The sequence below is a fragment of the Melanaphis sacchari genome, unplaced genomic scaffold (assembly GCF_002803265.2).
Source record: "Melanaphis sacchari strain LSU unplaced genomic scaffold, SCAv2.0 Contig73_pilon_pilon, whole genome shotgun sequence".
Classification (NCBI taxonomy): domain Eukaryota; kingdom Metazoa; phylum Arthropoda; class Insecta; order Hemiptera; family Aphididae; genus Melanaphis; species Melanaphis sacchari.
In genome coordinates this window covers 2,717,713-2,734,853 of record NW_020271525.1, presented here as the reverse complement: position 1 = coordinate 2,734,853, position 17,141 = coordinate 2,717,713, and the positions used below count along the sequence as shown (strand labels likewise).

At 27.5% G+C, this 17,141-nt stretch overlaps 1 protein-coding gene across 1 annotated transcript in view; it reads left to right on the top strand.

The window, feature by feature from the left end:
- Window positions 1–16,556, top strand: part of LOC112600941 (two pore potassium channel protein sup-9-like) — a 68,812-nt gene extending 52,256 nt beyond the window's left edge. Inside the window, exon 6 of the mRNA XM_025348299.1 lies at window positions 15,348–16,556. Within this exon, the coding sequence (XP_025204084.1) occupies window positions 15,348–15,833 (486 nt within the window). The 3' untranslated portion in view covers window positions 15,834–16,556. The remainder of the gene's footprint in view (window positions 1–15,347) is intronic.
- The last annotated feature ends 585 nt before the right edge of the window (window positions 16,557–17,141 follow it).

The following is a 17,141-nucleotide window of genomic DNA, read 5'->3' as shown; positions in this document are numbered from 1 at the left end:
AATGGTTTTTTAAGTTAAACTATATACTTTAAATATATTAAAACTATCGACTAATCAAACCAAAAAATATATTTGCAAAAAATTCATATATATATTATAGACAGTTAATAGTATCTTTATTTTTGTAGAATCCTCATTATTCGATTGAAAAATAATTTTTCCTTTAGGAACCACGTTAAATGTATATTGATATTTTTTTTTTTCCAATAGTTAACATAATGTATTAAAGAGCGAGATAGGGTGATATATATATTAGGTGAATGTCTTCAAATAAAATTAAACAGATCGAAGAAATCTGAGAATATTTATTATCTTTTAAGAAATCTGAAATATAATATTTATTACTTGAGTTTTTTCAAAATATTTACCAATTAATTGTGCTATCGTAGACCAATCTATGTTTATTGGTGAGTTTAATGGTAAGCGATTGTTATTCATTTTTTTTTCTTTGTCTATCTCTTTAAACGATATTTGTTTCATACTATTCTATAAGCATTGACTAAAGCTTCGATATTTTTTAAAGGTATGAAAGACAAGTGTTATCTGAACATTATACAGACGTAAATAAATCATCATTAATCTTGTTATATACTGTAGAAATTAAACCAGTAAATAAAATAAAATCAAAAATTGTATTTATTATCATTATTATTTTTTTGTTTTTAATGAGTTTATTATTTTGTTTTTTTATTGAGCATGTCGTCCATTATTTTAAATATAAAAATTTAATAAATTAAGTAGAAACATTAGAGCTAATAAAATAATAGGTAGATTCATATTAACAGTTCACATCATAAAGTATTACAGTGTACTATTTAAAGCTATACATACAAGGAGTGCGATACGGATAAACATTTGCTATTTGGTTGAGGTTATACACGTAACTGTTATAATATGTATATTATATATTAGGTAGGAGCATTTATGCGATTAGCGCGTTTAGCATAATGAAATGAAAAATCGATTTCGTAACTCCATTGAGAAAAACACAAGCTTGTGCAGTACAGCTCCGCAATACACAATATAATAATAATAACAATATTACAAAGCAGTCGCGATCGTGGAGCACGTGAAATACATACAGGTAGCGTTATATTATTTCTTTGTCGCAATTTCATATATTATATATATATATGTACATTATACATATAATATTTGGAGTAAAGCTCTTACTCCAATATAATTATAATAATAATATAATATAATATTGTACATCGACGTCAAACGCTGTAAATAAGTCATTGTCGACGCGACGATATTTAAATATATAGATGTTTTATATTATAGTAGGTACTCATTATTACAATAACAATGTCTAATTCGCAAAAGCAATTGTGCGACAATATGAACTAGTCTGCAGATTATAGGTATTATGGTTATAATATATTATACTGTAAAGTAATAGAAACCTATTTATGAATACAACGAGTATAATACAAAACATACTAAAGTCATTATGCATATATAAAATAATATTATAAGCAATAAAAATGTATACAAAACAAAAGTCAATAAGATCAACGATTTGTCGTTTGCATATTTTATATTATACAGACAAGATAAAAAAACGAATTCGAGCTCATTCAATCCACAAGTAATTTTATTTTTTATTTAAAAGTATATGTAATAATATGTAGATACCTATGTAAATTTTAGAATTTTAGAATTAAAGATAAATTTGCAATATTTTAATTGTATATATTTATTTTATTATGTTAAATATATACATAATATATACTTAAATTTATTATCAGCTAATAATTAGTAAAACGTTTAATTGACAATATTAAAAAAAATTGGCTCAAAGTATGTTAGCTAAGATATAGCAATGGTTTCAGAGTGATGTTATTAAATATTTATCAGATATAAATGAGTCAATTAAAATTAAATTTAACTTAATAAAAGAAAGGTTATTATCTAAATAGAATAATGTAGATATCAAAGCTATAGCTATTCCGAAAACTTATTTAGTTCCTACTCTTAAGGCAGATGAGGCAAATACAAAAGTTTTTAAGTATATTACCATTAATATCTCTAGAATACCACTCTTCTTATAAGAATACTACATCCAATTCAAGAGTTATTAGGTTCAGTTGACTGATGAAGATTAAATTATAATAATTCTATTTATGTTGATTGTATTTTACATTTATTATAACACAGAAAGTTAATAATATGCATCTTGTATTTATTTATATTACATTGATTTACAATTGAGTCGTTTAAAATAAAATATCACAAAACATTAAAATTACATCTTAACTAACTTTGTACTTATTAATCTAAAATAACTAATTTAACTAAATCTTTAATAATGACTTAATTAATTATAATTTTCTGAACATGATACACAAAAATGTATTTATTAATTCAAAAATGAATGATTACTATGATAAATTTACCAATAAAAGTGTAATTAAATAATTTAAGACAGCTACATTGTAAATTTTACTTTTTCTCCGCTCAGACTTTTAGCTTTCTGATATAGAATATAATATGTACATATATTTACTTTAATAGTAAAAGACAATCGAGATAATGAAACATTGGTAAAGCATAGTGTCAAAAATTTACCAGATCTATGGGTATATTACTCTTATTGTCAAATGTCCCACTCGATAAGCATGATAACGAGATGTGGATATGGTAATAATAATACGGACGTATGAGAAATGATGTCATAAAATACTACAGTGTCAAGTTGTTAATTTTAATAAGTAATATAGTCTATATCACGATAACTCAAAGTCAAAAGGTAATAAAAAAAAAACGAACCGTTTTGATTTTACTAACCCAAATTTACCAAGAAGTAATTCGAATCTTCGAATTATATATGAAGAAAAAAAAAGGACATTATTCATAAATAACAATACAAATACACTAGACAACTACTAGAGCATAAATGATTACATTTTAAAAATAACCGTTGTGTTATAAAAGTGATTTTGATCGGAGATCCAGAGTTCCAGTATAATACATAATAATATTATAGTTTATATTATAGACCTTCAAAATATAGAATCTCTATTGTAATATTGCTTTCTGAATCACCACAAAATAATTTTTTTCAAAACAGGCTAACCATAAATTCTATTGTTTGGTTATTTTCATGATTTACTAAAATACATAAAAAAACTAATAATGAAAAATACCATTTTTGTTAAATTTTTATTCGATATAAATAGAGGACCTAACCTGTATGAGAGTTTTAGAGCACTAGTTATAATACTAGTTTATACTATACTTATATAAGTATTAATCAAAATAACAAACAACAATTAAACAAAAATACAAGTTAATTATATCCTGATATCAAAGCTATAACTACATTGAAATATATTTAGTAATATAAATTAAAATATACCATACTATTTTATAATCTTATATTACCTTGAATTTTGATCTAATGAGACTAAAAATGCATTTAATTTAAATTTCACAAATATTTTGAGTACTAATAAGTATTCGGTTGCTCATGTTTATTAGCACAAATAAAAATAACAAAAATATTAATAATAACTATTTATACACGTACGTTAATGAAAGAAAATATTTTTCTATTTACATTTGTTTATGCAAGCGTTGCTAGACATTTTCCAGTGGTAGACATAAAAATTTACTATAATTACTATAATTATCATAGATTTAGGACATTTTGGCGAGTGAATCGTTTTTCTGGCGATAAACAAATTTTAACAAACAATTTTCTAGTGAAGAGTAAAAAATATATAAATTTAAAAAATACATGTTTTATGCATTATAAATAGTTTGATAACCTTAAGTTTAATAGTCCCGTATCAATAGGAACGTTTTGTTTTTTTTTTTTAATTTTGTAACTGGTTTTGCAATAAATGTGTTATGTTATACTTTTTTAATACATTTCCCAAATGTTTCATTCATTAAAATTTAACATCATGAATAGTTTTGTCTAAACATATAAAAGATAAAAATCGTAATATTAAAAGATATCTATTATTTAAATATTTAATCTACGTACAAAACAATTTTAACAATTATCTAAGTCATCAAACTGTAGGAAATCCAAAAAAAATATTTACTTTATTTAGAAAATAAACATTTTTAATAACACATAGTAATATGTTGACAATATAATCGTCATATCTATACTAAATATTACAAAAAAAAAAAAAAACAAAAATATATGCAACGTCATTAATCGATGACTGATAAACTGCGAACTCATTGTTTCCAAAGATGATTTCTTGTTCTAAACAACAGAGTTCACTACAATTAAATTACTTTTTAATTTGGAACTTAAGTATATTTATAGTGTAGTTAATTTCACGTATATAATTATTTTTTAATACTCATACTATATTGAGACTTATTTTCGTCGGGTGTTAAAAGAAAATAATTAATATAAAAAGTTTCGTGATATATAAAGACATATAATACGTATAGGTTCAGGATGACTATATACAACGCTGAATCCATCTAACAGCGCCAGTCTTTGTTGTAATGTATCAAGAAATTGCTAGTAAATTTCGTTTCCGTCGTCTGAAATAATATTATCTTTAGCGCATTAACAATCTTACGATTTACCCACTAGTTTATATACGTATGAGTATCAGACTTAGCAGAATATTTTTAGAGTATTGTTTCATAAAAATATTAAATACTGTACTCTAAATATTTTTGAAAGTATTTCGAATACTACATTCAAAATACATTTGAAATATTAATTTAAATTGTTTTATTTTAATTTAACTAATGAAAGACAATATTTATGAGTACTAATTTTTAAATTTTTCATTTTAAAGAGGGACTCGCGCAGGAATTTGTTAACTCGCGAAAAATGAATACTATAAATTTTGAGCGATAAATGTATTTATTTTGAATTATGTGTGTATTTTTTTTTTTCGACTAATCATCACTTTTCGAAGCAATAAAAATGCTTCAATTTTTAACTTTAATAGGAAGGTGGTTTCTGCTTGTAAATTAGATCTCGTTGGTCCTCAAGGCACTCAAGGCAATAAAGGTAAAAATTCCCTGTATTTTTCTTAATAATTAAAAGAACCAAAAAAAGAATTTAAAAAAAAAATGGGAATTTCTACGCTAAACAAGTTTATGACAAAATGTATGTATTTATTTTGTTATAATTCAAAAACAAATTACTGTGACACTTTACATTTTTACCGAGCATTTTAAATTTTTTTGTTTGTCAATAAAAAAATATTCACCCAGTAAAACCTTAAAAATTTAATACAATAACTTCTTCATAAATTGTTATTAATAAATATTTTTTTAAAAAAATAGAGAATAAATCAACAATAAGATCGTGAAAAGCAGCAAAATTATTTTATAGTTTAAGTATTTATAAAATTTGTAATATTCATAATATTTAAGATTATTTGAAAATTCAGTACAAAATTATTTACAAATATTTTTTAACCTATTTAAAAAAAAAAAAAAATGTGAACTTGAAAGTCAAATTAATTTTTTTATGATTATTTTAAAATGAACATTATGCACGATATTACATATTCACTTGTAAAATAAATGTTTCTCCCCTATCGATTTTTATTATTTTATTATAATTCAAAAACAAATCGTAGATGCATGAAATTTTAACAAATTGTTTATGTATCAACATTTTCTATATATAGTATAATTCTAAAAATATGTCAATTATTTTTGAACTATTTATAGGCACTAGAAACATATTTTTTGCAAGGTCAATATTTTTGAAAATTGAATAGGTACAAGAAACTATATAAATTATTATGCTCAACTTTTTTTTATGCATTTTAAGTTCGAGTTTTTACAAAGATCATCAAAATCGTGAACATTTACAAACTACAAATATTTTGTAGTAAAATTTTTAAAATGTAAGCAATTTTTATTTTTAAGGCATATATCAATTATATAATAAATATAATATTTTTGACAGAAACTTAGATTCACATTTTTAATTTACTTGCATTTTTTTTTTTTTATTATTTTTTTTTTTTTCAATCCTAAAGTATTACAGTTATATTATATTATACAATTAAAATATCTTTTTTCACCGGCTGAAATTTCAAATTTTCTTCAAGTTTCATTTTGTTTAGTACTTAAAACAAAAAATTATTTTAAAAATATTTAAATTACTATTTTCATAAAGTATTCGAATACATATACAAAATAATATTTTTCATAAGCATTCAAATATTTATTCCAAATACTTTTTAAAAGTATTTTCCTCAAGTCTGAGTAAAGTATTAATTTAAAATATATAAAACAACATAAGATTATATACTTGTCGCATTTCTACTTTAGCATTCGACCCGTCCGTATAACACGACAGATTTTCTGTATACAGTTTATTAAGTATATACATGTACGTAATATACGTATTATATACATCACTCGGCGGGGCGTACTCGGCGCCGACAAAAGCGTCGTCGTTTCGAGACGTGAATTTGACGGGTCCGAGTCGTATTAATCGGCAGAGGACAAAAACAGAAGCTCCGACGACGTAAGCCCCAGTTGCAGTGCAGCTCGTCAGATTTCCTCGTCAAACCCTGTTTTTCATGAAACTCAACCCTTCGTCCGGCACACAAACACAAATCATCTCTGTGGCAAGCGGAATACGAGTACTGACGCATACACATACATATACAAACACACACACACTCATACACATACACGCGTACACGACAATATTATACAGAACGATTCTCGCGTTTATTTTTAAGTTGTCATATGGGGCATTACAGTATAGAAAATATAAGTTCAAGATTATAAAACAAAATATTTATAAATGATAACCAATGAAAAATGTATAAAACAATATGTCATTTTGGCATGTAAAAATCTTCTATGAATTTGAATGAAATAAAATTTTCAAAACACACGATTAACACACGTTTAAAAAAAATTTCAATGAATTGCAGAAACAAAGTGAATATCCAGTTTTATTTTGAAAAAAATTGATTAACTAGGTATGGAAATATTGTTTTTCGACAAGCTTATAATATAATAAGAATTTACATTTTTAGTGATAGTATCATATTATAAATTATTGATCACATAAAAAGTATTTTATAAATGATTTATAGGATGTTATTGGTTAATTAATTCATAAATTTATTAATTCTACCATGAAAATAAGCGATAGCACATAACAACATAAAATTATGCTATTTTTGGCTGAATCTAGGGAGCTAAAATCTAAGAACCGCAAATTTAGCACATAATTGGATTTTTCATGTAAATGACAATGTTTTCAATTGTTTAAAAAAAATAATAATTCATAATTATAATTTCTATATCTTGTATCTTCTAATAAATATTACCTGGTTCTCAACAAAAGAATCACTCTGTAAGTATGTTGTACCCTAATTTATAATAAATATTCAGTTTATATATGAATTTCTATGTATATATGTGTTATAATATATTATCGTTGTAAAATATATAATGGTCGTCGTCGTAGTCTAGTGCACTCGCAAAAATCACCGCGGGTGGGACGCGCGATTCCACCGCCACGTGACTGGATTATTGTTTATATACAGGATGGTAAACGGCGGATTCAACATTATCGTGTTTTATGTATTTTTGGCATTTTTATAACCCTTTGGTTCTATTTATTATTAGTGTAAGCTACACACGGGTAATATATTATACGATTAGTTTCACAACATCCTATTCGTTGGTCTGACTTCATACAATTACGGGATTTTACTGACTACACTAAGTTTTAGATGTTTCTTATGTTTTCATAAAGTTTAAAGTGTTTAAAATTAATATTTACAGTAAAAATCTAAAATTATATAAAGTAAGTGCTATATTTCAGAATGAAATGCATTATTTTGAATTAAATAAAAACTAATACATATCTATATTATATTATATAGGTAATATATACTAGGTAATAATATGTAAATTTTGTACTAAACGCTACGTAATTCGAACTTATTAGTTATTGGTATATAATAATATGACTACACTGTATAACAAACAATTCATGATAGTTTAATTTTTCATTTCTGATATAAAGCATCAGTGGTTTAAACCATAACAAAATAATAATACCCAAAGCAGTCATAAGCCTAAAATGTTGCCTATAGTAATTTATTATATAAAAATACAAACATTTACTTGGGAAATGAGTGCAGCCGTTTGATAATGATGGATCACGCTATATATTATATACCTAATGTACATATAATGATATACGTTTTAACCATATTATAATACACATATGTTATGATAATATACAATATTATACATAATATTATTATATACGGTGTTCCACTTCACCGCTACTACGTATGTTCTTCGAACTTCACGTTATCTCCTTGCAGGCGAAAAAAAAACAAACGCGCGAGTCCTCGGAACAAACATGCTCGCGGTGCCGCCGCACACGCACAAAATATAAATTTTATTGTACGATTTGAGTACATACATGATATACGAATACATATATACAAATATTATGTACGATATAATTTTGATTATGTACCTAACATCGTGCTGTGATGCGCTGCGTCTCGGAGATAGGGTACGTAATAATATATAATTATAAACTTTTGCACCGGCGGAGATGATATACATATAACATATTGTGCGTATTTATTTGTTCTCGGTAGCGTACGCAGCGGTAGGGTTCTAGGGTTCTTATTTCGATTCTCTTGTAATTTTCTCCTTCCACAAAAGATCGTATTAACTATCTTAATCAATCCACAGAGTTGATTATTAATTTTTTTTATAAATATAAAATTAATATTGTAAGTTTCTATAAAAATTAAATTTAAAAAAAAAATCTAATGCGCAAAGTGTTAATATATAATATATTATAATATACAGATGTTGGAATAATGAGACGATTTCTGCTATAGATCTTTGCGAAACAAAATGTTAAAAATAAAAATATATTTGGTGCACAGCGTCTACGATTCGACGAATATTATTTTTGCAGCTCAAAACCAAAAGAGAAAAATGTGTCCATAAAGATTATTTTTGTCAAATCAAAATAATCTGTGCACACCAATCGCCTCTTAAATTTTGGAAGATTTGATTTATTTTACTAGAATTGCTTCCGGACATTTTCAGAGGCAATTTGAGTTTATTGGAATCGGCATCGATAATTCATTATTTTCTAAAATTTTCATTTTTATAATATGCGTACAGTATACACATAAATTGTAATTCAAAGAAATAATGATTATTTGAACATATTCGATAAGTTGCTGCTCAATTTTTTTTTTTTGAGATACTCAAATTATATTTCAAATTATAATAAAGTAAAAAAATTTCAAATTACCTTGGAAATACAATATCAATATAATACAAAATGACAGAAAAACTATAATATATTTTTCCCTTGTACTGCTTATTTAAAAAATTAATAATCGGATAGCTATATATAACAATACACTTATCGATCTGCCAATTTATAATGTCAATGATGATACTATAATATGGTTGGTATGGATTATATTTCGTCGATCCTCTTTTTGAAACAGAAACACTACATTATCATTTATGAAATCAACTCAAAATTATATTAATAAGTGAATGTAAGTTTTCACATAATAAATAACAGTTAAAAAAATATATAGTTTCTAAAAAATAAAATAATTTAGTCCTAACATGGTAAAAATAATTGCGTATGTTCCTACACGAATTTTATTGTATTATAAACTAATGATAAATTTTAAATTATAATTTAGATCAGATATATATATATATATATATATATATATATATGTATATATACATAACTATATTAATAATACAATAATATATAGTCTTAAAAAAAATTAAAAGTCAAATATACTTTTAACGATGGAAACAATTATATTATTATATAAATGTTAGATTATTAAACATTTTTTTTTTTTTTTTAAAGTATAAATTTTATGTATTTTGTATTAGAGCCCTAAATACTTAATATAATTATGTATTAACTATTTTTTGTGATTTGAAATCTAAAAATTTAAGATCAAAATAGTTAGAGTGATTGAAACGAACTCGATTATATTCTTAACACCTAATTCATACTTTCCTCGTATTATCACAGATTACTGATCGATACATAGAAACTTACACATCATCTCATTTTTATGCTCGTATAAGATTAATTCAAATATGTTATTTTAGATTTAATGTAATATTATCTACTAAGATCTTAACAGGGGGTTGGTTATCTACTTACTTTTAAATAAGATAACAGATATTACAAATTCTTATTGGAAAAAAATAACATGATTTACAAATATCTATAATTTTTGACTTCAGTTTTTATACGATGGTAAAATGAATAAATTTATTTCTATGTTTTCTACGATAAGTAAATTTTTTTAGGTAGAAATTTCACGTGCTGGGGCCTGGTTCTTTTATGATAAGGAAGAAGTGGATTAAATTCGCGTATTTAATTCCTGTATTCAAACTCGAGTAATTGTAACTTCATCTTTTCAATTTAAGACAAGGAAAAATTTTTACTCTATTTTTTTAATTTAAGATTTTATATAAGAATGTTTAGTCATAAATACGTCCTATATCATAATAATACGTTACACGCATTATTGTGCACGCATTTCACTGTTATATATCATAATAATCTTATATATATATATATATTATATAAGGTATGCATGAATGTTATAGCTTAGGGATTTTGATAGGGTAAGGGATAGGCGAGGAAGTTTTTTGTCCTTGTTGTTGTTCAATCGAACGAAAATTCGGACGCCCCGGCGCTATAATCGATTTCTCATTGGCGCTGTGGCGTCTTACATTATACTATATTACTGTACGTATATAATATAATATGTAGTATATTATTATATGTTGTATAGTATCGATGAAAGAAAATAAATTGCGTGTACGGCACGCATAAGCACAGGGCTCGTATATAATATTATAATGTGAAGAATATAAGAAATAGAAAAAAAATTGTACGCGAACGAACGAAAGTCTGTGGCGAAGAGCGCCAACGTATACGGTGATGATGGTGTACAAATAGTCAATACATATTATATTGTGTACCTAATACGCATTATAACACCACGCACCGCTCAAAGAATCCAGAAACGATAATGTACCGTATACATATATTATATATAACAGCCACACGCGTATACCCATGAATTATATTATAGGTAATACATGAACAATATATTATATACGGCTTGCAAGGAACAGTTTTGGGAAGCGGCTTGTATCCTCCCTTGCGGATCGCAGGGGAGGATAATAATAATAATTATTATTACTGTTATTATTATGTATATACGTATAACACAATATAACGCCCGCAATTTCTCTATTTGAGGAAATTCGCCAAAATTTTACGGTGTAAGACTAAAACCACCTGAAAGGCTTAATAATATCACAAAATAATTGCTGTATTGTTATGATTATTAGCGTATACACAAATGTATATACATGATAATATTATGATTATCGTATATCGAGTGTGTATAACGATAATTGTATATCATTCACCATATTATTATGCCTATAGTCACATTTAGCGGTTTAACCCACACTGCATGAATAATATATCCTTTACATTAAGTGTAGTTTTTGTTAAAGAACTTGAATAATACTTTTCAGTGGTCAAAATTAAAAATTCGCAATATTTTTCAAAATAATAGGAAAAAAAAATAAGAATAAATAAGATTTTTCACGCTAAATCAATTTTGTTTTTACGATATAACTCAAAAACAAATTACCGTAAATACATGAAATTTTCATAAAATATTTATAATAGCTCGTAATAGTATAATTTAAACATGGTAAACTTCAACTCTTTTTAAGATATATATTATAGTCATAAAGAAATTAAATATTTTTTTTAGGTTGATAAAAAATTATTGCTCTGTATTAAAGCTCAACAATGAAATACAAATTTTCTCATAAATTATTTATATAACTGTTAAAAAAATATCAAAAATAGGTACATACTAGGCACAATGTTTTTATAAATACAGTTGAATTCGCTTATAACGATGCCGTTTACAACGATATTCCGTATAAAACGATTCCAAGCAATGTATTTGGTTGGTTTTATATTGTATGTGTTGTTACATTTTATAATCTGGATATAACGAAGTTCGGTTATAATTATCAGATTCTCTTGGTCCCTTGAAGATCGTAATAAGCGAATTTGACTGTATTTGCAATTTAAACTTGGACAAAATTCGATGATTTAAACGAAGCATATTATGTATATTATTATATTTTATGTAGGTATACAATTACATATAACAGTTACTCTCTTTTTTCGCATAAATAATATTAGCCCTATGAAACGTATTCATATATTTTTCAAGTGATAAGAAAACAACAATATTTAGATTGTTTTTTTGCATACGGAAAACACTGACTTACAACTACATATATATTATAATATAACGATATAACGTGTGGGTTTTTTTAAAATTATATTACCATTTCCAAACATATTGTTATTGATACCATTTATATCGAAATAAACGATATGACACAGAAACAAAAACGAAAAAAAATTTCTTTTGTACTATAATATGAGTATGGTGTAAAAAATATTAAAATTCGTACATTTGTACTATTTGCTCATCGTTAATGAAAATTAAAAATTCGTTATCCTATTGAACTGCATATACTTGACAGTTTTCTTTAAAACCGATAATCGTAGTCAACAATTCCAATATTATCGTGAATACCTATTTCGTAACAAGTAATAGCTAGGTACATCCATGCAGGTACATTATATAATATATATTATTATTGTTTGTAAATTTGTAATAATCATGTACAAAATATATCATAATATCTATAATATTGTATGAAGTTAATAGAATACTTCAAAATGTTCTCCTACACGTTAAAGTACTTATTTTGCCTAAATATTGCTCCTTACATAACGAAATGTTAATTGCATAATATTAGTTTTAAGTATAATATATTACAGAAACAGTCTTCCTTTAATGCGGCATATAGAAATGTATTGTTATCAGTTGAGAAAAAATACCAAATAATCAAATCCGGACAAAACAAATAGTGATAACTTATTAGTTATTAGTGTTATTGCTATTCAATAGTGCGTTATTTCACATGGAATTTTTTTGAAAAATCTTAATCGCATTGATAATTACATAGTAGACCAACTGAAATTTATTAAAGTAAAGCGTGGTATTTAGTTAATCGAAATGCACATCCATCATCATTTCACACACCGCGTACCCCGATTTTATGTCGTGTATAATATTATACCATACAAATATATATATATATGTGTGTGTGTGTGTGTGTGTGTGTGTGTACGTGTTGTGTACACGTGAATGTCACGTGTGACATTTAATTAGCAGGATGGCTCAGCGCAAAGTTATACGTCGACTTTGGCGAGCGCGTTTTAGTTGACGAACCATGGATTACGCAACTCCACCCTCCGTGTATATAACAACACACACCTACCAATCCGGTTATGTCGAGATATACAACGAAAAAATATATATATGTATTAGTATTATTAACTATCATCTATACGTTGTAATAAATTCTTATGTGAAAAACGTGAATCGGATTATTACATAAGTACCTAAATAATTACTCTGGTCATCTATGCGTATATACAGCCGTTGGAAAAGATTTCAGCGGGTAGGCGAAATTACATATTTAAGGGATGATCTAAGGTTGGTTAGAGTAAGGGTGATCACCCGGCTAATTACATAATACGGTATCGTGAGCAAGAGGAATTATTTTTTGTCATAATAATGATAATATATATTGACATAGTGAGTTACAAAGTCGAGAGAAAGCATGAAAAAAAAATCATCATTTGTACACCAAATATTGCTGACGTAACGTCACACTGCCTTACTGGTGAAGACATGAATCTATCCAAAGTTAACCTAACTGATTTTTTCGGTACCGTGCGTTAAAAATAGAATATTATGTTCACGGAATAATGACTTTAGGAAAGCAGCTACGTCGATTGCTTTTTTCGCATGATCAAATTAAATAAAAACCTTAGATAATCTTTACTTGAGTTATTTGCTGAACGGATTTGAATGATATTTCTTCGGAAAAAGTAAGACACAACTATATTATTACTAGGAATTTCTAGAAATCCGATTTTCGATTTTTTATACTTGAAGATGGCGTAAAGCTTACGTATTTTTCGGAAATCGATAAAACAAAATAATCTTAAATACTGATATGATAGTGTATTGAAAAATTTTAAAAATCTTAATTAAAACAAAAATATATACTGAAAAAATTTTTACTTATGATAAATCACCAAATATGTAATACGTCCCATCTATTATTACTTGGCTTACAAATAATATTAACATGATCTAACCCATCCAGTTCATCTTGGTACTTGATAACCGTTACAATTTTAAAAAAAAAAAACAGTAATCCAAAAACTATATTATATTGGAAAAAATATAATCATCAAACTACTAATTTTTATAATCGTTATATTTTCCGAGTACCAAGATAAACTAGATAGATTTTTATTCAATATTTATCTATATGCAAATTTTAAAATCAATAATTTGTGAAAAATTCGTAGTTCATTTTTCGTAATCCAACGATGTCTATTTTTTTACCTGCATTTTCGACACACGTACGTCATTATTAATAATATTTAAGGCTCAGAAGTTTTAGGAACTCTAATAAACAAAATATACACAAAAGCTCTATAATTTAGTAACTAAAACGTTAATATAATGAATTAATGTAAAACAAAATTTCAAAACTCCAAAATATGTAGGTACCTATACATTAATTATAATCTCTTAATATTATTGCTCTGTTAGTTGTTGGTATATTACAAAAATTAAAATTGTTTTATGAAATAAACGAAAAATGAAAATGGAAAATCCGTTGTGTAGAGAACTGGCTGTTGTCGGTTAGCGATGTTACTTCAATAAACTGAAAAGATTTATCGATATATTAAACATAAAATTAATAAATATATATTTTCAATATTTGTAAAGTCGTATAACACTAAGAGGCGTTGCTCATAAAATTAAGACTGTTTTTTTAAAAAAAAACATTAAAATATATGTAATTGAATATACATATACACAATTTTGCATAAAAATGAAGAAATGTGAAATTTTTCCTAACCTCGATGAAATAAGCAAAATAAGCATTACCACATAATCGTCTTCGATTTTTAAAATCATTGACGTGCTACGCATAAAATAGATTTCTAAAGCTTGATCTGCTATAACACCATATTATTATCATCATTTGGAAAAATACGCGACCATTATACAATTTTACTTCCTATAGCCGTGTAACAATAATTGGTATTTTTCGGAAAATCATGCAACTACTACAAAACTGTTTACTTCCCAATCGTGTGACCACAGTAATAATGTTTTTCGCGTCCGTATATGTTGCAGGCCGCCCAAGGAGCCGTCCGGCTGGAAGGAGACGTGATCACCTCGCACGGGTCCGTGTCCAGCCTGCCGATGGGCAGCGCGATGGCGCTAGGCTTGTCCGGCCGGGGCAGAGGGTCGTCTTCGCCCGCCGACAACGCGTCCGTGTGCACGTGCACTTGCACGCGGTCAAGGAGCCGGAACGACGGATACCGTACGGGCGATTCGCCGCCGTACGCGTCGGGCTCCGTCTACGGCGGCGCCGTCGTGGCCGGGCGGGGCGTCGGCAGCGGCGGCGACCGGGACGACGGCGACGACGGGTGCAGCGGCGACAACGACGACGACGAAGACGACGACGGTTGCGAGCCGCAGGACATACAGCTGGATACGTTCTTCGACGGCCGTGCGGCGGCTTCGACGTCAGCCGATCCGTACAGCTGCCGGCAGCGAGTCGTTCAGACGCAACAGCAGCAACAGCAACTTCAAAACGAACACAGGTCGTCCATTTGACGCATGTTCCCCGGCGGCGGAGGTAGTGGAGGCGGAAATGGCGGCGGTGGCGGTGGCGGCGGTGGCGGCGGTAACCGCGACCGCGCCGGTTATGCGTACACGCCGTTTGCATAGCTGCTGTACGCCGGACGGCTGTTACCCGCGTGCCGACCGGCGATACCGCGGTAACGGTAGCGTATCCGTTCCCCGGTCTCGTCGGAAGACGTGACGTTCAACGCGATAGAAATGCGTCGTACAGTTACTATTGTAGTGAAACTTCGTCGTGTCGGTTACTCGGATAAGTTAGATTGAGTGTAGATGGCAGTTATACGAACCGGTGTACCGGATCGTACCGCGCGTCAGTGTTCTCTTACTGCTTGAGTGTCGTACATGCGTACGATTCCGGATGAAAGATGGCAGACAATAATGACCTGCGACAGCCACGTGATCGAAAACCGAAATCGAGAAACGGATGAATGACGTGAAAACCGTGATCGAACGATCGAAAACAATCGTGGCAGGCTGCTCTGATGTACTTAGCTGCAGCACAGGTGGAGAGGCCGTGTCTGCGTTACACCGTAATTGTGTACAATGAAAATAAGTTATATTAGGAACATTAAAATATTATGACGATATTATATTAAACATTTAAACCAAATATTATTACTGAAAAAAAACGTAATTATGTACATACAATTGATAGAAAACGCAACTCAATTCCGTATCGACAATTTTGTTGTTGGTCCTTTTGAGTTATTTTTATTATTCTTTCTAATTTTTTTACATATATTTTTTTTTTTTTTTTTATATTATAACTATACACGATAGCATAAACGTATTAATCAAAAATGTTAAAATATTAATAATAGTTTTTCGACTTTGAATAATATATTACGAACGATTCCGAACTTAAAATAATTATATAATAATATGTCTATTATAATATATAGTATGTATGTGTATAATTATAATTTAAATTTTTTTTTTTTTTAATTTAAATATTGTACATTTTTTGCTTTACACGTCAGTGCGATTATATTATTATATTCCTTCAAATTTTGGTCTCGTTTTTAAATTTTGTTATTCATTTTTTTATATCTTTGAATTTTTTTAATACAATTACCATATTGACATTCGAATATTAAACAATAAATAATACTATTAACAATAAATTTAGTTACATTATTTTGTTTACTTATAATAAATTAAACATTTTAAACATTAATTTTTAAATTGATGTATATAACTATAATATATAGCTCGTATTCAAATGTTGTACATACATTTTTACATTATTTTATTATAATATAATTAGCTAAAAATCTATTG